This window comes from Ascaphus truei, chromosome 10 (genome assembly GCF_040206685.1).
Source record: "Ascaphus truei isolate aAscTru1 chromosome 10, aAscTru1.hap1, whole genome shotgun sequence".
Classification (NCBI taxonomy): Eukaryota; Metazoa; Chordata; class Amphibia; order Anura; family Ascaphidae; genus Ascaphus; species Ascaphus truei.
The window spans coordinates 11,947,360-11,973,254 of record NC_134492.1 but is presented as its reverse complement, the minus strand read 5'-3'; the positions used below and the strand labels follow the sequence as shown (position 1 = coordinate 11,973,254).

The 25,895-nt window shown below is 38.4% G+C and overlaps 1 protein-coding gene across 3 annotated transcripts; it reads left to right on the top strand.

The window, feature by feature from the left end:
- Positions 1–540: 540 nt before the first annotated feature.
- On the top strand, positions 541–22,861 carry SRSF11 (serine and arginine rich splicing factor 11). Of its 3 annotated transcripts, XM_075615829.1 has the most exons (12): positions 542–885; positions 6,058–6,191; positions 11,709–11,818; positions 16,198–16,290; positions 17,008–17,057; positions 17,476–17,603; positions 17,718–17,802; positions 19,892–20,026; positions 20,188–20,277; positions 20,684–20,782; positions 21,223–21,361; positions 21,475–22,861. In XM_075615829.1, exons 1-12 carry the CDS (start codon positions 758–760, stop codon positions 21,676–21,678), a joined length of 1,395 nt encoding a protein of 464 aa, XP_075471944.1. In that variant the 5' UTR covers positions 542–757; the 3' UTR covers positions 21,679–22,861. The 3 variants fall into 3 exon arrangements, with proteins under 3 accessions (XP_075471946.1, XP_075471944.1, XP_075471945.1); XM_075615831.1 differs by lacking the exon at positions 20,684–20,782 and having other exon boundaries at positions 541–885; XM_075615830.1 differs by lacking the exon at positions 16,198–16,290.
- Positions 22,862–25,895: the final 3,034 nt, after the last annotated feature.

The window sequence follows — 25,895 nt, the reverse complement described above, 5'->3', positions numbered from 1 at the left end:
GGACACGGAGTATGAGACTGAGACTGAGACTGCATATAATGGGACACTGAGTATGAGGGACACTGCATATACTGGGACACGGAGTATGACACTGAGACTGCATATAATGGGACTCTGAGTATGAGACTGAGACTGCATATACTGGGGCACTGAGTATGAGATTGAGACACTGCATATACTGGGACACGGAGTATGAGACTGAGACTGCATATAATGGGACACTGAGTATGAGGGACACTGCATATACTGGGACACGGAGTATGAGACTGAGACTGCATATAATGGGACTCTGAGTATGAGACTGAGACACTGCATATACTGGGACACTAAGTATGAGACTGAGACACTGCATATACTGGGGCACTGAGTATACTCACACTCAGTGTACCATATTCACACTCAGTGTGAGTATGTGACACTCAGTGTGAGTGTGAGACACGGAGTGTGAGTATGTGATACGGAGTGTGAGACACTGAGTATGAGTATGTGACACTGTGGTTAGTGGCGACGCGCTCTCAGACGGCGCGCAGTGCGCACGCGCGAGCGGTGCATTGTGGGATACCGCGGCCCTGTTGTGCTCGCTGTTGCATGGCGGAGGCGGCGGCGGTCTCCTTCTCTGTGTAACGGTCCAGCCCCGGCAGCACCCTCTCCCCGCAGCCCGCGCCGCAGGGGGGACCCGGACTCCTCTAGCGTACTAATCCTGTGTGTGTCACTCTTTTGTTTCCGTATTGAATGTGTTAAAGCAGGAGACAGGGAAATGGCTTCCAGCAGCAGCACCGCCGTGATCCAGGTGACGAACGTCTCCCCCAGCGCCAGCTCCGAGCAGATGCAAACCCTCTTCGGTTTCCTGGGGAATATCGAGGAGCTGCGGCTCTTCCCGCCCGAGTAAGTGCCGGGGCCCGGGGGGGAGGGGGGACGCGGCTCGGGATCAGGCCCAAGTCCCGGGAGGTAGCGGAGGCCTGCGCAACGTGAAGGCCCCAAGCCACTCCGGGGCATGGCGGCGATATGGCGCCCGGGGAGAGGGGAAAGCTTATCATTGTATTTATTCGTTAAAAAAAAGTAATATATTCCCCCTCATATACATACACACATATATATCTATATACATATATTTATATACATATATATATATATACATACACACACACATATATATATATATATATATATATATATATATATATATATATATATATATGTTTGTGTGTGTGTGTATATATACACACTCCTACTCTAAGGTTTACTAATTGAGGATGTAGCTGTGTTTTATGTTTATACGTTTAATTGATGTATAAATAGTATAACTGGGCAGCAAATATGTGATATATCTATATAGATACCAAGATCAGGGAAGGAGAGACCGCAATGGTGGGGGCTGAAAAATGTATTTAATACATAATCACAACGACCCAACACAGGGCCCCTTCATTAATCCTGACGAAGGGCTCCTGAGTTGGATCATTTTGAGTATGTATTAAATAAAAAACAAACAAAAAAACACCCATCTCCAGTGCTGTCTCCTTCCCTGATATTTGGATGAGGTATCTGCATTACTTATGACGCGTGTTCTTGCCAATTGTGAGTTATTTTTGTGTATCGTGTACGTTCTCCCCCCTTTTACATACAGACAGGTCACTCGCCAAATAATGTAAAAAAAAAAAAAAAGTATATTAGGGTGCTAGCCATCCAGGGGATAGTATACCAAATCAAAAAGATGGACAGGCATGTATTGCACAAAAGTTGTATTTATTAGCTCTAATAAATCCCAACTTTTGTGCAATGAAGAGTGCCTGTCCATCTTTTGATTCTCTCTCTCTCCTTTATTTTTTTTTTTGCATTCTATTATAGTACTGGAAAAAAGGGAGTGGTGATAGGAAGTGATCAGCTAGAAACCAATCAGTAGAAATCGTAATAAGTGGGTGCAACTAACTGTGAACTGAAAGTGAATCAGTAAAGTGATGAGTACACTAGCCAGTGTGCTCAAAAAGAAATTCACTTAAATGCACACCACTAACCAACCATTTTAAAATGTAATTTTTAATAATATTTACTTAAAACATATTACCGATTGTAAGTGTAACAGTAAATTATGTCAATCAACCAATAGTAGAACGATATACACAAATTCCTTTTGATACACTCATATCAAAAGGAATTTGTGTATATCGTTCTTCTTTTGGTTTACTTTTTTTATTTACAGTTTCACTTGCAATCGGTAATATGTTTTAAGTAAATATTATTAAAAGTGACATTTTAAAATTGTTAGTGGTGTGCATTTAAGTGAATTTCTTTTTGAGCACACTTTCTAGTGTACTCATCACTTTACCTATTATAGTACTGGATGTCTTCTTCCCGATTCGTGACCCATGTTGCTCACATTTCTGTGAATGTGTTGATCATATTCCTGGTTGAATTGATAGTTTTAGTATGTTAGAGATTCATTGGTGATATAAAAGATCTTCTAAACTGAACATTTCAGACTTCTTCATTTTTTGTCTCCTGATGCAGGAACTGCATTTATTAATTAAGTTCAGTAAAATTAATCACACGTAAAAAAAAATATATATGCATATATATTAAAAGTTTATGTAGTCAGTTGACGGCTTTAAAGAAGCCAGGTACTGCAATGTGGTCAGGAAAAAAAGGATCTTTATTTTTGTAAGCCGATTATCAGACAGCAGATTATCGTACGTTAGTGATGACACCTTCCAGATATTTCAAGAGATCTCTATCCTGATATAACCATTGTTAGAATTAAGTGTCAGTAAACCCAGTGGCTTATTCACAATGCCATATTTGGTGTGGTGCTTTCTATTTCATATCTATAGATATGCGCTTTTGTGAATGAGTTCCTTAGTTATCAACATTTGAGTGTCAGATGAGCATGCCATGTATTATATAGCAATCTAATACAAAACAAGTTCAATCCCATGAGCTACATCCATTGTCTGGTCATCTTTATGAAAAAAATGGTCTAAGTCTTTAGATCTACTAAAATCTGGAAGAAAGTCTGGGCCCACCAGAATTGGTATATCATCAGGCCAAGAGGTCAGTTAACCACTGATTTTCATTGTATTGTCTGTAATGTGAACTATTTGCCCAGCCTTTGCCTTAAGGGGTGTTGTCAGCAGTGCCTACATCAAATAAAAATGCAAATTTACAATGCTTAGGTGTAAATGTTTTTTTTTTAATATGTATGTATGTCTTAAACATTTATATGTGTATATATACATATAAATGTTTAGGACCCGTCTTTCTGCCAGAAGAAAGCAACCTTGCTGGTATCCATAGAAATAAGTTGAAATTCACTGAATGTTATTGAACTAGCTTTGTATGTGCCGTTGTAGTTATTTAAAAAGCAAAACCCCTTTTTTAGTCATTAAGTAAAGTATACTTCCTTTTTTTAACATGGCTGCTTACATAGTACTGTACTATTTTTAAAAACAGTGCCCATTTTAGGGAAAAAGATGACATCATTAGTTCTACATGCACACCAGTAGATGTCACTGTTTCCATATTCTCTTTGCTGTTAGCAAAACGCTGCAAGACTGCAGACTTGGATTAAATAAATGTCAGTTTGTATCTTATTTCGCCTTTAAATCATGCTACATTTCCATAATACGTAGCAAAAAAGTGACTTCATAGAAAAGCCATTTTTCACATTAAAACATAGAATGTAGAGGCGGTTATATCTCCAGTGTTGTACAATGAAATGTGAATGATAGATTTACATTCTACGTTGCTTTAACACAAATGTGATGCTTTATATAGAAAAATACAATTTTTTTCTGTAACTGATTATCTGCATTAGTAGTTGATCTTCAATCTAAACTTGACAGCTGTCTAAAAGCAGCTTTTTTCCCCCCGCAGTTGATCAAGAGTTAAATAATATTGCTGCCTCCCATAGGAATTGTATGTTTTAGTAGTATTTGGAAAAAAAATTTAATGGCACTTTGGAGAGCTTTTTTACTAATTAAAATATATAATCTTACAATCTATAGGATGCTGTGATAGTAGCTTTTGCCAAAATAAATATTTTTATTTTAAGGAAATTAATCATATTGTGATAAGTTACTATTTATACCCATGGTCTGCTTGGCAGTAGTTTTAAAAAGATTTATTAATCTGTTGCATTGTTTATATTGTAGGGGTCCACAAACACACAAATGTTGGGTGGGGGGGGGGGGGGTGGGGAGGTTTAAGATGTTTGGAAATTGTGGTGACACAAAAAATAAATTGGGAGGTATAACCACTAATTTTCTATAGAGCATTACGTGATAAAACCTGTCTCAACGAATGGTCACGAGGAGGTGGGCAAAGGTCAGGAGACCATGTGCAAGAATAAAACTCAAAAGTAGACCCAGCAGACTCATTTTATATGTAAAGTAGAATAGAATCTTTATTTAATCTGAAATAATTTATATAATGGAGTCAAGGCTGCCAGGTCTATTGACATTTAGAGTAATTTAAAAAGCATGTGCTTTTCTCCATTTAGCTGAAAGTGTAACAGTTGTTATGGAGCACCTGGTGCAGAAAAAATGATTATGAATTTATTTTCATGTTTATTGATGTTATTCAGTGGTTTACTTTTAATATCTCTTTACATTCTTTATTGCCATTTGTCTCTTGGTACTTTGCCAGACAATATTTCCTTATTTGTTAGGTTATGCAATGTCCCTCATGTGTAAGACATTTCCAGTTCTTTGCTTGGTGCCCACCAGTAGAGAATCAGGGAAGCGTAGCCTGATGTATCACTAACCTTTCAATCCTGCCATGAAAGGAGGCTTATTTATAGAGGCTGTGCAGTAGCAGAGGAAAGTTGATCTGAACTGTTGTACATGATCTGCAGTACCGGGGGAAAATAACCACTCTTGTTTGTGGCTCTGACCTTTTCACTGTTTTTTAGCAATGATCTTAACAAATAAATGTACTTTCTATCTTAGAAACATGGATCTTTGGAGCAGGTAACCAAAATATTCCTGAATTGATACAAAACCCTCCAACTAGCAATTTTTTTTATTTATTTTTACAGCGATAGAAAATTAACATTCTATGGGTTGAATTGGTGTTGTTGGACAAATGTGTGTTAACCATTAGGTGAACAACACATCCAGGTTGATGAAATATTTTTAGAGTGTACACCTTTTAGTGGTAAGATGTTACTTTGATAAAAAGGCAAAGCAGAGACTATTTAAATTCATTCAAGAACATTGGTTTTCAACCTATGGCCGGCGGACTCCTGTGAGTCTGTAGACATAGTCTGAAGGGGTCTGCCAAAAGTGACGAGCCTGCCGAGGGAACTGAGAAAATCCTCAGCACCCGGCAGACTCCCAAGTCCCACTTCCACTCTCCATGGGGAGGGGGGTCCGCAAATTAAAGGTTGAAAACCAATGGACAAAAGCAATTTGGAGTCAGCACTATACTCTTCAGTGAGGTTTGGCACTGCCTTCCATGGCTGCTGAATATTTAATGCTGTTCCAGTGTTTCACAACTTGCAATATATTTAAGATGTTGGCACAGTGGAAAACCTACATCATCGCTCATGTAGTCTTCCAGACATTTTGTGACACTGATAAGCTAGAACACATTGGCTAAACACAGATTTTTGTGATATTTTCTATCCAGAACAGCAATGGTTTTAAAAATAATGTTTACATGACAGCCTTCAGGGGCATAATGATTTGTATTGTTGAGTGTAATATACGCTATTAAGTGTGCATGCTTGTGGTGGCAATTCACATTATGCAGTGAGTAGAGATTTTGTTTTTCTTTTAAGCATTCAAACTTTAACCGAATTTTTTTTTTGTTAGAACTATTGAGCAAGAAGTGTTGTTATACAGAGAGCTGTGCCAAAAAATAGGTTATTATAATATATTACAATAATAAACTTGCGCTGCAGTTTGTAAGACCTGGTTTTAAGGTTTACTAATTCTGTTTACAATCTCTTTGGAAGCTGCTTCTGTACATAGATGGATGACTATCGCTCCACAATCCAATTTGTCAGCTTCCTTTCATCATAGCCATGCATTTCACCAACTTTTCCTTTTCCTTTTTTAGTGATTCTCCTTTGCCTGTAACATCTCGTGTCTGTTTTGTAAAGTTCCTTGAAGCAAACTCCGCAGTGGTCGCACAGCACCTGACAAACACTGTATTCGTTGACCGAGCTTTGATAGTCGTGCCATACGCAGAAGGTGTGTACTCTTTTCAGTTATCTAGATCACTGTGTGGGGATTTCACATGTATGTTTTTGTAAGGGAGCACTGTATGCATGATACTATCCCAGGTATACTGTGAGCATTCCCTTATGCCATATACTAAAGCTGGGGTGGCAAACTCCAGTCCTCAAAGGCCACCAAGAGGCCAGGTATTGGGGCTATACCTGCTTCAGCACAGTGGGCTTAATCAGTGGCTCAGTCAATGACTGAAGCAGGGATATCCTTAAAACCTGACCTTGAGGACTGGAGATGATTCAATCAGTGTGCTTCAGCACGAGTGGCTCAGTTTCTGACTGGCACTGATTGTGCCACCTGTGCTGAGGCAGGGATGTCCTTAAAATCTGACCTGTTGGTGGCCCTTGAGAATTAGAGTTGGCCACCCCTGTGCTAAAGCTTCCTTACATACTTATTTACCAACTCCTAACCTAGTAACTTGCAAAATCTAAAGATCTTTCAGGAAAAGTATAATTGATAGTTTCTTCAGTGCTACGTACATCTCTTGGTGCTTTTTGTGTAGAGGCCATGAAGTTCTAAATTCAGTGTTTGAAGAAATGTGGACTGTTTTCCCATTTGTAGTACATAACTGCCCCTGCTTGCAGTTTGAGTGTTTTGCAGGAAAACAATATGTTGCTATTGTAAACACGGCCAGCTTATTTCCCACCTGTTTCACATTCTCGAAACGCCAAGTCTACCATGGATTGATTGTGGTCTATCTTGGAGTCAGTAACTTTCAGAAGGTGTTGGATGGGGCGCTGGGCATTTACTTTCCTTCCTTTCTCACTCTCACCGTTTTTGTATCCCAATATTTTCTTTATTACAAATATTTGCTCAATAATGAACTCTTCTCTCTGTTATTTGTGTGTGATTTTCGTAGTGGAGAAGGCATTTGCAAAGCCCTTCCTGATGGCAGAAAAACTGAGTCCTCTGCTGCTTCAGGGGATTCTAGACATTAACTAGACGCCAGCAAGCACTCGCGTCCCCAAGGGTTTTTCATGGTGTAACTACGTCTTAAACTGTGTTCTTTCTTTACACACACAAGTGTATGACTTTACCGACATGTAAAAGAAAGCATGTTAGTTTAGAAATTGTCTACATGTATGTTACGTAATGATTGCCTAGTGGGTTCTCCATGAAAGCAGATGTGTGCTATATTTCTTTTTGCGGAGTAAACTATGTAAACATAAAAATAGATTATTTTTTAACTTCTACTAAGATTTGATTTAAAAAATAAAGCGTATCCAGGCTTTATTACTTCTCTTTTGAGGGTAAATAGCGGCCATTTAAATGGCTGAAGCACATAGGCAAATAATTGTATATAATTGCATAGAAGATTGCAACTTTTACCCTTTCAGCATTAAAATAGTTTTAACCCCCGCCCCCCCCCCTGTACTTTTGCCAGCAACTACTGCTTTACAGTTGGCATAAAATAAGTACGTATCTTTCTGTATTCATAGAAGCCCTTATGTTAAAGACAAACCTCTTCTCATTTGATAACATTTGTACTATTATTTTAAGGTGGGGGAAAAAAAACATGTTTTGGTCGATGGATCTAAATACCTCCTAAACTTAACCTGTCTTGATGGTATTTTCCAGTAAGATTTCATGTTCTGGCCAAATGTGCACTTTAACATAAATTGGTTAACTATAGTAATTATAGGCGGGAAGAAAAAAATGGTGCGGTTTAAAATCTCATGTGCTGATGTACTCAATATTTATTTGATATAAATCTGGTAGAATTGGGGGAATTAAACTGAAAATTAAGCTTGTAATCTTGAAACATACTTGTATTTGGGGGTTAACTGTCACAACTCTAAATTTAACACAACTTCACCCTCTAAAAAGATTACTATGTAATTAAAAATAGATGAGAGAATCTTTCTGTGCATAACCATCTGTCATAGTTTGAAGAGTTCTAGAGATCTTCAAAATGTCATTTGAAACCGGTGTTTCAAAGTAAATGAGTTTTTGTTTCACTATGGCATTCAGTGACATTTCTTTTACATATTGGCTCATTGCAAAGGGTCTTTTTTTCAGACTAGGATAAGCAATGGTTAAGCATTTTTAATATCCTTTGAACCAAGGGGCAACCAGAATAAATGAGTCCGGTATGCACAGTGTCCCTGGATTTCTGATTCTTGGGGGGGGGGGGTGCTTTGAAATCAAACAGTATTTCTTCACAATGAATGTGTCGCCCGCTCCTCTCCCAGGCAGCACCTTTTACAGGGTCCTATCATATATACATGCGCTAATTCCTAGAGACTTTTACAACCATAAGATTGACAATGATAACAACTTGTACAGAGGAGTCAAACTGGGATTGAGTGCAAAATGGATTAAAATATTGTCCTAAACAAAATGTACTTTTCTTTATGCCTTTACTTTTGACCTTTGAGTCAGTATTTATTTCAGGATTAGAAGTATATTGCTCAGTTTGATTCCCCTTAGATCTATTGGAGTCGTTACAATATATTTGACTTGTATATTAATAGCATGCTCTAAGTACAATAAAGCCTCAGTCACACAATAAGACATACTTGTATTAAATAGGTAATGTTTTTATCATAGATTATATCTAATGTATGTTTAATAGCTTTCCAAATTTGTACTGTGTAGCCAAATTCCTAGCAGTAAAACATGTCAGAATGTAAAATACATACTGCTTCTTGTACTTATACTTTACGAGAAGTGTTGCAGCTTTCTCCAATGATTAGGGATCTGTTACACAGCCAGTGTTATCAGATTGGCTGATCATCATTATTAATAAGTTCCCCAGATCTTATTTTAGATCCCAGTTTCTCCACAAATAAACTGTTGGACGATTTTACAATGAAGCTTGAAACCATACAAAAATAGTTTGTACTGAAGAAGTGGGACTGTGGCTTTTAATATTTGCAAACCTAAAAACAGTTTTTATTTTTCTTCCTGAGATGCATTTTGTGATTTAGTGATGGGTAATATTTTCAATGAACATTGCTGCTCCCCATGATACCCCCTGATTCTAACGTTAATAAGGATGCAGCTACCCAGAGTGTTAGAAATGAGTGTTGCCAGTTGTCACTTCAGTATATAAAGCCTTTTATTTCTTCTAATCCCACAGGCATGAATGACTAAAACAGATGCAATATTGCATTATAGCGGGGCTTCTCAACTCCAGTCCTCGACACACGTGTCAGGTTTACACGATATCCGTGATTTGACACAAGGGACTCTGTCTTGAGCCACCTGTGCTGTAGCAGGGATATCATGAAAACTCGACCTGTTTGGGGCTCTTGAGGACTGGAGTTGAGAAGCTCTGCATTATAGGATAACTGCGTGCTCCTTGGTAACTATAAAAGCTTGGTGACGTTAAGGCGAAGCATTTCAAATGTTTTGTTTTCCACTGGTGACAAGCAAATAGTACAAAAAATATATTTAAACTAGTATGTTTCCCATCACTAAAGAGAATAAATTGCTCTGCATAGATTAACTTCCAATTTGAGGCGCATTCTTGTATTCACAGTGCTTTGGTATTGTCTTTTCTTTATAGAAGTACACAGCAAGTAGATGGAAATAACATTTTTCCATGTGGTTCTCTTTTTTTTTTCTTTGAATCTTAGGAACGTATATGTAATTTGGGCAGATTCTGGGAGTACTGGTTAATGTTTGTTTCTTTTGTCTGTTTCTTTTTCTTTCATTTCAACACATCCATGCAGTATTTCATGGTTCTAACAAAGCGGCAGTGTAAAAATAAAAAAACATGACGCATGAAAATTATCTGGTGAGGGTCCTCATTGCTTTTTTTGTTTTTAATTTTTTTGTTAAAACCTTTTTTTATTTATTTTAATCCGTTTTGATTGGAATATCAGATGCATGATTTATGATAGATGCTGTCTCAAGAGAAGATAATATTTTTGTAAGAATTGATATTCTTTGATACATAGATATTTTCTTGAGACACATGCATGCAAGATTATCCCATGAGGTATTCCATAGGTATAATATGTTGATGTATGGCAAGACCTACATAAAGCCCATTCTTGCAATAAACCTTAATTCTGACCCCATGTGCCTCCAAACCAATCATATCTAAACTGATGCTATCTGAGACACATGCAAGATATCCCTGCTGTGCAATATACATTTGTTTAAGATCTGCAGCTCTCAGATTAGGTGGAAGGAACCATTACCTTTATTTAACAGTGGTTTTTCTTTTTTGTTGTTGTGTTTTACAGTTCTTTTCCCTGGTTCAGCCTGAACTATTTACCAGGCCCTGCTGAAAATACCACTCAACAGTTTTCTTCTGCAGCTTATCCAGTTTCTCTTAAGTGCCCTGTACATATTGTATGTTTTATGATGAGATGCAGTTTCTTAATGTGCATTCAAGACAAATGACTGGTATTTGCAAACCTATAGTTCAATTTGTTTTTACTCTGATTTTGGGGGTATGGGCACATATACAGATTTTAGTCCAGGGGCGACCAACTCCAGTCCTCAATTGCTACCAACAGGTCAGGTTTTCAGGAAATCCCGGCTTCAACATGGGTGGCTCAATCCGTAGCTCAGTTGTAGACTGAGCCACTGATTGAGCCACCTGTGCTGAAGCCGGGATATCCTGAAAACCTGACCTGTTGGTAGCAATTGAGGACTGGAGTTGGCCACCCCTACATTAGTCAGTGTAATGCTTTTGCTGTTGGATAAAGTATTTTGTCTACCAGTGTACTTCTCATTGGAACCCTTGTTTAAGCTTCTTTGTAAAGAATAGGCATACATGCTTAGTTGAATTAACTGGCTGCAGTAGATTGTGCCAGAGGACTTGTTTGCAGTGGCAATCCATAGGGTAATAAGTTATACTATAACTTTACCCAACCTTTCCTATGAGTTCTGCTGATCAGGTAAGGAACATGTCATACTGCCTCCAGAAATCGGCAGACATATGTGTCAGCAAAAGCCCTATGCTTCATTTAACAGAACATGCCCTAAAATACTACTTTTATAAAATGAACAACTATCTTACATGATTATATGGTAGGTATAAAGAAACAGCTAGTGAACTGTTCCATATTATTAACACCTAAATCAAACTTTTTTTGTCTTGTGTATCTTGATTTTTCTGTGTGCTTTATAGTGAAGCGGCCGACACGAGTCGTTGTTCATAAAACAGCTTTTGAAAGTTGAGAGCACACCCCCGGAGAACCGACTGTGCTTGCTTACGTTTGATTCATGACTTAAAAATCGAGTACAGGTGATGAAATCTTGGCAGTGTTAACCAAAAAAGTAGTGTGTATTGTGCCATTTTTTTCTACTCTAGAATCTTTAACCCTTTGTAGCCAAAAAGGATAAGTCAAAATGATTCACATTAAATTAATGGTAATTATTCATAGAACTAGAGACAGCCAGAATAAGTACTTTTTCAGCAAGCTCAGGTGGTGGATCAGGGAGACCATTTCTGGGTGTATTTATTTGTGTTTTCCTGTTCCAAAATGGTGCATCTAATGTTGATTTATTTTTCTGCAGGAGTAATTCCTGATGAGGCTAAGGCCCTATCTCTGTTGGCACCAGCTAACGCAGTAGCAGGTTTGCTGCCTGGAGGAGGACTTCTGCCCACTCCAAATTCACTCACTCAGGTATGGCCATAGTGGTTTGCAACCATAACTAGCATCTCTTTAGTTGTTTTAGTGACTGTAACATTGAAATGTCTTGTAGTAAAAGGCAATGCTTCTGTTAAAGCAACTAAATGCTATTTGAAAATCCTCCCGTGGTCCATTTTGGGGGCACTTACAAACCTGTTGAGCAAGCCTTTCTTTCCTTTATAGAGCTTAAAGTAACCATGAATGGAAATTCAGCAAGCAATATAACTTGTATAGAAAGCTGTTACAGAATGTCTTAGTGTGGCTTCAAAATACATTTAAGTTTGCAATACATATTTGATGCTTTTAGATCTGCTGGGAGCATCTCGGGTAGCAATTACCTCATTTAGAAGAAAAAAATGAAAATCAAGATGTTAGTAACTGAAATGCCCTTGTTGTTGCATGTGTCTTGAAGCGTTGAAGTAGAGAAGTGCACATTTTTCGCATGCGTCGGCAAACAGCAAATGTCACTTTTTTTTAGTTCTGAGTTTGTTGCGATCCAAAAGTTTGCCTAACATTAAAAAGTCATTAGGCACATTGCATGTTGAATTACTTTTGAAGTTTGAAAAGCCATATTTGTAAGTCATGGGCCTCCTATTTTGCCACTTTTAAAGCACAAAATATTAAATTGTGGCTGTTTCACTAGAACTTTTGACTCCAAAAGTTCTAACAATATATTCACGGTTTTGCAAATCTGAAAATGTTGCTCTAAACTAGGGGTGAAGAATTGCTTATTTGGACAATGTCCCAAGAATGAATGGTGCTACAGAACTCAATCACAAGGAACATAATTACATTTGTATGTATAACATGGATTTGGTCATATCAAACAATGTAGAAGTAATAACAAATATTCAAGTCCTGGAGCATTTGGGTAACAGTGATCATAACATGGTCTCATTTGAAATAAATTATCAAAAAACAGATTACTTGGGTTCAACAAAGATCTTAAACTTTAGAAAGGCAGATTTTAATAAACTGAGGTCTAATCTACATGTAATACACTGGGATGATGTTTTTGCAGGGGAAAATGTAGAAGATAAATGGGCAGTCTTTAAAACATTGTTAGAAAAGCACACTTATCAGTGTATACCCTTGGGCAATAAGTATAAAAGAAATAAGTCAAAACCAATGTGGCTAAATAAACAGGTAGGGGAGGAAATGGACAAGAGGAGGAAGGTGTTTAGATTCTTTAAGTCAGAAGGGACGGAGACATATCAGAATTATAAGGAATGTAACAAAAATTGCAAAAGGGCAATCAAATTAGCAAAAATGGATAATGAAAAGGATTGCATTAGAAAGTAAGGTCAACCCGAAAAAGTTCTTTAAGTATCTTAGTAACAAAAAAATGAGAAAAGAAAATATAGGACCCTTCAGTGTGAGATGGGTAGGCAGATTATTGGAGATGAGGAAAAAGCAGAGGTATTAAACAAATTCTTTGCCTCTGTGTTTACCAGGGAAGAATCAATTTCAATAGTAATGCCGCAGGAGGCAGCCACAACCACCATATTAATGAACAATTGGTTAACTGAGGAAGAAGTTCATAAGCGACTTGAAAAAACTAAAGTAAATAAGGCACCTGGCCCCGATGGCATACATCCAAGAGTTCTCAAGGAGTTAAGCTCAGTAATAGCCAAACCATTATATTTAATATTAAAGGACTCCATTTCCACAGGCTCAGTACCACAAGATTGGCGTAAAGCAGATGTGGTGCCTATTTTTAAAAAGGGAGCTAGATCACAACCGGGAAATTACAGACCTGTAAGCCTGACTTCAATAGTGGGGAAACTACTTGAAGGTTTAATACGGGATAATATTCAGGAATACCTAATGGAAAACAAAATTATTAGTAATAGTCAGCATGGTTTTATGAAGGATAGATCATGCCAAAACTAACCTTATTTGTTTCTTTGAGGAGGTAAGTAGGAATTTAGACCAGGGTAATGCAGTTGATGTGGTCTACTTAGATTTTGCAAAGGCTTTTGATACGGTTTCACACAAGAGGTTGGTGTACAAAATAAAGAAAATTGGATTCAGTAATAATATATGCACCTGGATTGAAAACTGGTTAAAGGACAGACAACAGAGGGTTGTCATAAATGGAACTTGTTAAGGTTGGGCTAAAGTCGTGAGTGGAGTACCTCAGGGATCGGTACTGGGACCCCTGCTTTTTAACTTGTTTATTAATGACCTTTAGGTTGGGATCGAGAGCAAAGTCTCCATCTTTGCTGATGATACTAAATTGTGTAAGGTAATAGAATCAGAGCAGGATGTAATTTCTCTTCAGAAGGATTTGGAGAGACTGGAAACGTGGGCAGGTAAATGGCAGATGAGGTTTAATACAGATAAATGTAAGGTTATGCATTTGGGATGCAAGAATAAAAAGGTGACTTACAAATTAAATGGAGATATATTGGGGGAATCCTTGATGGAGAAGGATTTAGGAGTGCTTGTAGACAGCAGGCTTAGCAATAGTGCCCAAAGTCATGCAGTAGCTGCAAAGGCAAACAAGATCTTATCTTGCATCAAACGGGCAATGGATGGAAGGGAAGTAAACATAATTATGCCCCTTTACAAAGCACTAGTAAGACCACACCTTGAATATGGAGTACAATTTTGGGCACCAATCCTAAGAGAAGACATTATGGAGCTAGAGAGAGTGCAGAGAAGTGCCACCAAATTAATAAAGGGGATGGACATTCTAACTTATGAGGAGAGGCTAGCTAAATTAGATTTATTTACATTAGAAAAGAGGTGTCTAAGAGGGGATATGATAACTATATAATAATATATTCGGGGACAGTACCAGGAGCTTTCAAAAGAACTATTCATCCCACGGGCTGTACAACGGACTCGGGGCCATCCCTTAAGGTTGGAGGATCGGAGATTTCACCAGCAACAAAGGAAAGGGTTCTTTACAGTAAGGGCAGTTAAAATGTGGAATTCATTACCCATGGAGACTGTGATGCAGATACAATAGATTTGTTCAAAAAAAGGTTGGACATCTTTTTAGATGGGAAAGGTATACAGGGATATACCAAATAAGTATACATGGGAAGGATGTTGATCCAGGGATTAATCCGATTGCCAATTCTTGGAATCGGGAAGGAATTTATTTTTCCCCTTATGAGATATTGGATGATATGACACTGGGGTTTTTTGTTTGCCTTCCTTTGGATCAATAAGTAAGTATAGATATAGGATAAAGTATCTGTTGTCTAAATTTAGCATAGGTTGAACTTGATGGACCTATGTCTTTTTTCAACCTCGTCTACTATGTAACTATAAATGAATGCTGTATATAAATCCTACAGTCTGCAGGAATAATTAAATGTATTCAATGCTGGTAGAGTCGAGCCCATATGCGTGCATGATCAAGGAGTAATGTCCCATGGTGTGAAGGGAGATACAGTAGTTAGAGCCCGTAATAAACAAGTCCACCAACTCCCACCTCTCCCTGTGAACCCCCCAAGTGCAGCACCAGTCTATAGCACGGGCTCTTGGTTGACTCATAAATGAAAACTCGATAATAGTTGTAGAAATGCTTAAAACGTAAGACTCTGGAACCGCCTGAGGTGCCGTGGTAAGATGCCTTCCCCGATGTGTGCGCTCCAGCCGAAGGTAGTGAGACAAAAATTGGAAGTAGCGAGGCACAACAAACACATGCAGGACGACGTGACTGAAGAGATTTAAGAAAAATGTGCAATTGCAGATGAAAACATCCTCTGGCGCGTTTCGTACCGAAAGGTACTTTATTTTGCGTTCGTTTGTGCCTCGCTGCCACTTCCAATTTTTGTCTAAACTAGCGGTGGGCCACTCCAGTCCTCAAGGGCCACCAACAGGTCAGGTTTTCAGGACTGAGCCACCTGTGCTGAAGCAAGGATATTCTGAAAACCTTACCTATTGGTGGTCTTTGAGGACTGGAGTGGCCCACCTCTGTTCTAAACTGTGGAGAAGCGAATCTTGACTTTTTCGCACATGCAAGCAAACTACACCGTTAATGCAGGAAATCTGTATTTCACCGTGAGCAGTTTTCTGTTTTTGTTCTGTGCACAACATTTGCTTTTTTACTTTTTGCAGTTTGTCGCCAAATAAACTACAATGAACTTTCTTGTCTGCTCGATTAATAGGCACGTTCTGCAGACTTCCTTCCCCCAAATATACGTCTGATTTATCTCTTGCCCTGTTACTCTTTCTATTTTTGAAGTCTGGTATGCTGTAGGCAGAAAGAACAAAGTATGCCATTATAATAAGAAAAAATAAGTCTAACGCTAAAATAAATATAGGGCAGTAAGTGCATTCTGTGGAGTGACCCGAAGAAACTTGCTTTCAGAAAGCACGGAGTGGGGGAACTTATTGCGTGCTTTCACCTGTAGATGGGCGCCGTTCCTCTGTCTGTTTTGGGAGGCTCTGGAATGGATCCGACTCTTGCTGCCCTTACTCTTCCTGGAGGAAACCTAAGCTCACAGGTATCTGTTAAATGCACCTCCTGAAAAAACATAAACCTTCCGATGAGGTGGAAGTATATCTTGGGGAAGATTTGTTTGGTCTGTTACTGCTGTAGTGCCAGCAGGGTTTTAGTTTGTGGCAAAATGCAACTGTTCTAGGTAAATGAATCCACAGATCGTTTCCACGTCCCCGTTGTGGGTTCCATGATTTTATTTAATGGAAGGGTATATTTTTGCAGCTGATATTTATCAATATGAAATGTGTTGCTAAAATATTTTCTCGACCTGTTTTTTTCAGTATAGTTGTGAAATAGTAGCGTCTTGTGGTCATGTGTCGTTAATTTTACATCTTTAAAAATGTGATTTCTTTGCTTTTTGATATATTGCCAACTTATTGCTTTATTATTTAGGAGAAACAACCTTTCTTAAACACAAGGGGAATATAATCTCCCCTAGATAAGAGAAATGGTATAGTGCAGCGGTGGCCAATTCAAGTCCTCAAGGGCCACCAACAGGTCCGGTTTTCAGGATTTCCCTGCTTTAGCGCAGGTGACTCAATCGGTAAATCAATCAAAGACTGAGTTACTGATTGAGTCACCTGCGCTATAGCAGGGAAATCCTGAAAACCGGACCTGTTGGTGGCCCTTGAGAACTGAAGTTTGCCACCCTTGGTATAGTGTAATCATTGTGCCCAGTATAACGCATGCTCTTAATGCCGTACATTGTTTTATGTTTTAGTCTCTGGCAGCAGATCAGCTTTTAAAGCTTATGAGCTCCGTTGATCCAAAGTAAGTTGTATTCTTTCATTCTTCCAACATTACTCCCACCACTGTTTTTAATGTTCATATTCTTTGAATGTTTATTCTGTGCTATAACACTTTAACACCTTTGATCAGTAAGCTAACACTTATTGATAACTGAAGCAGTCTTTTTTTTCTTTTCTTCACTCCATTCGTATTTCTTGCTATGTTTACTGCCAGCTGTAAACCTTGAGATTTTACATGACCAACATACACACTAGAAGCTTTCCCTCCTCCCCCCCCCCCCGCTGTCTTTGAAATAGTCTTGTGCACTTTTGTTCTCATTCTTTTGAAATGTACACACCGATATATGATGTGCTATGCAACTAAAACAGCCACAAAAATGTCCGCTAGCACCATGATTCGGGGATGTGATTACTTAACTGGAAATTAATTTGTATCCCAGGTTGAACCATGTAACTGCAGGACTTGTTTCACCAAGTCTGAAATCCGACGCCTCCAACAAAGACATTGAGGAGGCTATGAAGAGGGTTAGAGAAGCACAATCTTTGATTTCTGCGGCTATAGAACCAGGTAAATCGCTTGTTTTTTTGGGGGGTGGGGGGGTTGGTCTATTGTTAAGTCTGTGGTTTATAATGTTAGAAATCACTATTATCGGGGATCTGACCATAACATTTTACCTTCCAGACAAGAAGGACGGTAAAGGAAAAAAACATTCGCGGTCACGCTCCCGGTCCAGGCGAAAGAGGACACCTTCTTCCACCAGGCACAGGTGAGTGATTAACGGGGGCAGGAAGGGTTAAAAAAAAAAAAACATTCTGAAGTAGTGAAATTAAACGGATCCTCTATGTACTATATTACGTTGCGTTTTATAATATAAAGTGTTTTGTGCATAATGTAGCAATACAAAAATATAAAAGAAGAAATTGGTAAATATATGACATTTCTATCCCAAAAAGTGTGCGTATATCCTAATATAGTAAAAATAAAAAATATAATCATATATACAACTGTATAAAAGCTAATAATTTCGTGTGTGTGTGTTTATGCGTGTGTGTGTATGTGTGTGTGTGTGTGTGGGTGATATTAAGTCATTGATTGACTTTGTTGATTTGCAGCTTCCAAGGGAATGGACCACACGAAGTAGAGCTAAAAGAATGAATAGCGCTTGCCAGAGTGTAAAAAATACTTTAGACAATTTAATGACTTATGGTGATTTCCAATCACCAGGATAAGTGTAAAAAGCATGTTCAAAAAAATTCTCTCTTGTGCATACAGGAGCAGTTGGTCGCAAACCTTCAATGCCCGTCTGGAGTTGTATGTGTCCATGAACCCAAAGGATCAATGTATATGTAGATATAGAAATAAAAGGTATTACATCATGAGAGATTGGGAAACAAAGCTTCAGTGGAAACTCTAATGACCAGGTGTTTGTATAGTCAAACTAGAGTGCTGGTGTCAATGCACTCATCCAGTGCCGAATTGATAGATCCAGACCGATTCCATCATACATAACATCTTCATTCTATCGCTTCCCAGCTTTGAGAACAGAATATGTTAATTCCCATAACTTTTTAATGAGATGGATCTTTATTATGACTTGTTAGTGTTTTGATACACTAGATTATGGCCCTTGATAATATTTCTCCTATGTTTTAGAAATCTTACATCAATGGGGCGTATGGTTCTCCCAATATATTAATAACCGCAATCACAGAACAGCATGTAAACCACACGGAAAGGTCTGTAGTGGCTGACTTATCAGCAAGGTCTGGCCGTGACCATCGTTAAGAGTGTCCATGTGGATAAAAAGTTGATTCTTCAACCATGTTGAACATTGGAGCAACTTTGGGTGCTCCGAGTCCTGCATCAAAGCTGATCGATCCTTTGGTTTTGTGGACACATACAACTCCAGGCGTGCATTGCGAAAGTTTGCGACCGACTGCTCCTGTATCTGCCAGAGAATTTATCTCAACATGCTTTCTACACTTATTCTTGTGAGTGGAAATTACCTTAATGTTTTACCTTGTTATGTATTTTTATTTATTCATAAAATGTTTTACCAGGAAGTAATATATTGAGAGTTACCTCTCTGTCATTAAATTGTCGATCAACTTTGGTAGGTTGTATTCAATATATGAGTCTCATTTTAAAAGAATGCACATTTGTTGGAATAGAAAGAAAAGAAACAAGAAGAAGAATGTTTCTGGTGTATTTGGTATTTCTGTTTCGCAGCCGTCCCAACCTAAGCGTTGTCACGTTGCTCGTTCTGCCCACCCCAAAAGTGCCCTATTCTACGTGTAACCCGACAGCTGCTCCAGAACAGTCTGCAATGCTTCCTCGGGATGCTGGCAGACTCCCTGTCTGCTGGAGAATGGAGAGACGCCACAGAGCGTACCTGAAGCTGTACCCATTGAGCGCGCTGGAAAGTTAGATTTTTTTTTGTTTACATATGCGCCGGTGAGCGTGTGTCCGTGCACGAGCACGCAGGGACTTGCATATATCTATATATGTTAGTAACCGCGGCAAGCACCGCCCACTCAGCGCTAGCGGGGATGCAGCCTTATTCTAACAGATGTGCATATTTCTTTACTGGGACTGTATTAAACTAATATACTTAAGCTGCAATCATGCAGCCAGTTTTCGTGCAGAATCCTATGGACACTGGCTTGAAAGGGAAGAAATTATCATGTGTAATTGGGTAATATAGGGTTGCTGGGAACTACTGATGATTAGTAGGTCAGTGGCACAATGCAATGTATTATCCAGGAACGTAACTGTAAGCAGTCATTTTTATGATATGCTTCATCACGTGACATGTTGATATTTTAAAGGGAGTAAAATATTGTTTTGTTGGTTAGACGTTCAAGGAGTAGATCACGGAGACGGTCACATTCAAAGTCTAGAAGTAGGCGGCGATCAAAAAGCCCCAGGAAGAGACACTCTGACTCAAGAGAGAGAGGCCGCAGATCTAGTAGAAGCACATCCAAAACAAGGTAACTTTTTAAATATATATATCTAGTTAGTTAGTTAAAGTTTGTTTTGTATTCTTGCCATTCTAAGAAACTGATGTCTACTAATACAAGAAAGCAATATTGCTTTGACAATTTATGGGTTTCTTGAACAACAGAGTTAACTGCAGTGCCACTTGTTTTAGAGAGAAAAAGAAAGCGGAAAAAGAGATGAAGCGTTCTAAAACACCCCCTAAAAGTTACAGCACAGCAAGGCGATCAAGAAGCGCAAGCAGGTACGACATTAACGCCGTTAGATTCTGATTTCATATTGAATCCCAGACATATCATGCAATTAAAACTTGGATTTCTCAGTGTAACACAAGTGTCTCCGATTTCTAGTTTAAAATTCAATTGATTTACATTGATCTATAACGGGGTGCTCAACTCCAGCTCTCACACCCCCCCACCCCCCCCAGCACGTCAGGTTTTCATGATGTCCCAACTTCAGCACAGGTGGCTCAATCAGTCCCTGCTTCAGCACAGGTGGCTCAATCGCAGACTCGGTCTTCAATTGAGCCACCTGTGCTGAAGCATGACATCACATCTTTGTGTATGCAACAACCTCTAATTGGATCATTTGTTTTCTGCCTTCTCTAAATTCGTACCTCGGTTACATGGGTTTCATGTTGTATATTGCAGAGAGCGGAGACGCAGAAAAAGCCAGAGTGGATCACGGTCTCCTAAAAAAGCACGGTCACCTAAAAGGAAACCATCTCGGTCCCCATCTCCTAATAGAAGGTATTTATAGTATCAGAGAATGGGACATTCAAACAACAGAGACTGATACCTAGATCATGTCAACAGGCCAGGTTAATGATATTCTTGCTTCAGCAAGGATTGCTGCGCCAATGATTGTGTAACCTGTGCTGAAGCAAGGATATCCATAAAACCAGGCCTTTTGGTGACCTTTTGAGGACTGCGTTTGACACCTCTGCTGTAGATGGTCTCTTCCCAAACGGGTAATTGTTTTTTAGGTGGTTTACATATCATGTTTTTGGCCGCCACTACTGCTATTTTTCTTGCCTCCTAGTTGGTATAAATCCCAAGGCCAGATTTGTACCGCTGTGATGTGCCTGTTAAGTTGGGAAGGCTAAAAAGTCCACACTTTATTTATATATACATTCTGAAAGAAAAGATTGATAAACCGCTTTATATGTAATCCTATTCCATCCAATTAGACATAAAAAAGAGAAGAAGAAGGATAAAGAGCGAGAAAAGAACAGAGATGAAAGAGAGCGATCCACAAGCAAAAAGAAGAAAAGCAAAGACAAGGAGAAGGAGCGAGAGCGGAAGTCCGAGAGTGATAAAGATGTGAAAGTAAGTTCACAAATGTGAATGTGTCTGCGACTTAAAGGGCTTATTTTATAATGGTTAAATACGTTTGGGCGCAAGGCTTACCTGATTTTTGTTTTTGTTTTATGCTTACAAAGCAGGTGACACGAGATTATGATGAAGAGGAACAAGGCTATGACAGTGAGAAAGAAAAGCGGGATGAGGACCTTTTGGTGACGACGGATTCAAGCCCCCCACAAATGACAGAAGCCTCCATTGAAAAAGCGAGTGGTGATTCCGCGAAAGACTCCAAATTGAATGGGGACGACCATCACGAGGAGGATATGGATATGAGTGATTGAGTGGCAGTCTTAGCAGTGAATGTTGCTGAACATGAACCGGTGTCCTTCCTATGTGATTTGTTTTATATTTTAACATCTGTTACTTCTAATTTGGTTGTATACAACGCTGAGCATACAGAACATTAGTTACATCTTTACTGAAAAGGTTTGCTGAAAGTGGATAACAAGTCTTGTTTGGTGAAACGGAATTGTGTTACAAACCATTTTGTACCAATGTGATGCGGCTTGAAGCATATGCTGCATGCAGCTGCGGCTCCAATGGGTTGTATGATTTTCTGTTTACTGCAGGGGTGGGCAACAGACAGGTCAGGTTTTGAGGATATCCCTGCTTCAGCACAGGTGGCTTAGTCAAAGACTGAGTCACCTGTGCTGAAGCAGGGATATCATTAAAACCTGGAATGTTGGTTGCCCTTGAGGACTGAAGTTGCCCACCCCTGGTTAAGTGGCTCAGTTAACTTGTGTGCTAGAATCTGATTCATTGAGTAAATGAGATGTACATAGGATACACTGAATACATGTTAAATGTGACCGAAACAACATAGATGTCATAAAGAAAAAATGTGGTCTTCTGTGCGGTAAAATGGAAGATACCCCTTTTATAATTGCATCCTCCTAATGTAGGTAGATTGATGGCCGTATGGCTGAATATTTTGTGGGTTTTGTTTTTGCTTTGAGGCTTAAATAAAAATGTACTAACCCTTTTTAATGGCTGTGACGACCCTCCATGTTTTGTTCGGATGTATTGTTAAGTGATCTTCAGGATATATTCAATATTATCATTTTGAAAACAGGCGGTTTTCTGTAATGTAAAAACGTTTTTACACTAACTCTGACCCTCCCCTCCACCACTTGAATATTTTCTTTTTGCTCTCTAATTTAATTAAAAAGGGTAGTGCATTTTTAATCTGACATTTGTATGCTTTTAAAAGCAAGTCTACTTGATGATTTTTTTTGATCAGGCGTGTTAACAAATGCATTAGTTCCGGTCACTGCAGTAGTAATCTGATTCCATTCTATTATAAGCAGAGTAGTTGGTAAGCTGTTTCGTTAGATCCAAAAGTTTCAAAGCTTCATTTTTGTTGATTACAAAATAAACAAAAGTAGGCTACAGTCTGTGCCATGTTGATGTACAGTTCCTGAAATGTTTTACAAGAAACTTTGATAATAAAATCTATAAACATAATTTGCTTTTGTAAAACTTTTTATTCCAGTTAAAGCTGCAGTTAAAAATATATATATATATCCCATTCAATATGTGCATCAATACAATCTGCACACTGACAAGTGATTAGCTAAGCTGCAGATCGATCTGTTCTCCTGTAATCAATTGCTTGCTAAGGGTTATTTAATTGTTCTTGCACAGCATTGTGGGCAATGTAGTTCCCGGAATATGATAGACTGGGCAGTTATTAGATACAATTGGGTCACTGCTAGAGAGAGGGCGGGGGCGGTAACTTTGGAAATGTTTCCTACATTAGAAACATTAAAAATGTCTTTAAAACGTTTTTTTTTAAATGCCACAAGTATTTTCACAGTACAGAACTGATTTATTTAAAAAAACAAAAAAACACGTAGGATATTGCTTGAACTGCTGCTTTAATGTATTGATGAGAAATGCTCCTATTTTGTAGTCGAGTGAAAGCGAACATTGTACTGCCAGATGCGTCCTTAATAGCTGAATAGTCGTTAATGTGCAGATACGGTATGTGCTTTTCACAACCAACATTTAACTTGATGGAGCTTGCACCTATTCTGACAAAAATAGCAGTTGTATAAATGTCAGATTACAATTTACAAACTTTCAAAATGCTAACTTTTTTAAAAGCGTAACTGATTTTAACTTGCTAAAGCTACTGTATGACTGTCCGTCGGTTTTTAAGATCAAGGCCTCATGTTTTGTAGAATGTCATTGCATTAATTTATGCCCCCACGTGAAATATGTGACTGTTTAGACCAGTGTTAAATGCCAAACACTGGTTAATGTTTAAGCACATTCACTTATTGCTAAACATCTAGTATTACAGAACTGCAGTTTAACAAATGAACTTTTCCGTTTAAAAAAAATCTTGCTGTGTCCAGCTGTTTGTTTTTATAAATAGCATTTCGTATTGCTTGTGTTGCATGCAGTTGTCTAGATGTCATCCATGCAAGTAACAGTACAAAACAGATCATGTTAAAATGTGTAAAATACTATCCCTAAATTATTTCTAAAACACAAAGCTTTGCCTACCTAGGGTGCACATTAACAGTTGTGGCATTCGCTCATATAGTCGTGGAGGGTTTGACCTTGTATGCACATTTATGAAAAGTACAAGTGTAGAAAAGTTAATATACTTATAGCCCAAGGCAATCATCCATACACTAAATAGTGATTATATATGCAGAAGATAATAGAACTCGTAGGTGCGACCTACATAAAAATTATTAGAAGTAACTGCATATATGGGGGGAAAAAAGGCCCCAATGCACTGTCCAATAGTAGAATTGAAATAAACCAGAGTGGATTATAGGTCAGTAGAGCTGTTCGAGTCTACAGAGGGATACACAGTAACTGTAATGATATAATAATAATAATCTGCAGAGGGATACACAGTAACTGTAATGATATAATAATAATAATAATCTGCAGAGGGATACACAGTAACTGTAATGATATAATAATCTGCAGAGGGATACACAGTAACTGTAATGATATGTGTAACTGTAATGATATAATAATCTGCAGATGGCCAGTAGAGTAAAAACCAAACTGACCCAGACTCTAGGCGAAGCCTATTTCACCACCTTGTAAGTTTCTATTTTGAATTTTTTTCCTGCATATTGTTGGCCTGTGCTGCATGACTTACCTTTCTGAACCATCATTGAACCAGTATGTATTAATCTATCGATTTTTATATATATATATATATCTAACACTCATCCTCAAATACTGGTGCAATCAGGGTTCAGAAAGGTAAGTCGTGAAGCAAAGGCCAACAATATGCAGACCTTTTTTCCCAAATTGAAACTTGCAAGTCAAGTGGTTTCCAAGGTGGTGAAATAGGCGTCACCTAGAGTCTGGGTCAGTTTGGTTTTTGCTCTACAGGCCATCTGCAGATTATCTCTCATGACCAGTTGATTTGTAATCCTCTGCAGATTCGACTTTCTGTGCTGACTGTATATCATCCACTGCGTTCTGGTTTATTTAAATTATACTATTGGCTGTTGCATTAGGGTCTTTCTTCATAAATGCAGCTACTCCTAATAATTTTTATATAGGTCACACCTAGGTGTTCCTACGTGTACTCACTATTTCATGTATGCAAGATTGTCGTAGGCTATAATAAATTTTTACTTTCGTACACGTTTGATAAATTTGCATATTGAGTGCATAATTTCAGAAAGCTGTGTGGCACTGTTTCTTATATCTGGTGAACCGCTACCATGTCAGATGTCTCTGCATCCGGTGTCGCAGTTAGTGTTTTTGTACAAGTGTGTATTGCAATAGGCAAAGCATAAAGGAGTCCGTTACAAAATACAAGAAACTTAGTGCCATACTTTGGAAGCTTATGTGCAAACCACTACCCAGAATCCTTGTCTGCAGCGGAGCTTGTGTACGGATGAATGAAGCTTGTTTGGGGGAATGTTTGGATGACCCCGTAGGTTTATAATACTTCATAACAAATCTGTAATGAGACCAATTTAAACCTATTGTAATTTAAAATGTGCAGTAACTTAAGCTTATTTGCATAATTGATTTAAGGGAAAAGGATCGTATTTGACATTACATTTTTAAATAGGCTTAAGACCGTACTCGGTCAAAAAAAAAGTTCCCCCCCCCTTTTTTTTTCTCCCAAGGGTGCAATTAAATCGGTTAGAGCCAATGGTGTAGTCCTGGTAGTACTTGCCCAATATCAATCAGTACACAGACTAAGCTTAAGGGTGTGGGGAAAATTAATATTCGATATTGGGCAAAACATTTGAATTTTCAATTTGTTTGAAATTTAGATTACCATTAGGGGACCACTATACTTATAGCAGTGACATGTTTAAGGGGTTAAATCTGGATGATTGACTTTACCAAACTCCCAACACTGGACTTTAAAAATGACCTTTTTAAAGTGATAAAACTGATTTGGGACCTGGGTTTTGACTTTATATGGCTGCTGCCTTGTGTGTTACCCAGGCAAACCTACCCCTTTCCTGAGCCATGGAGGCAACACTTGATTGACTGTAAA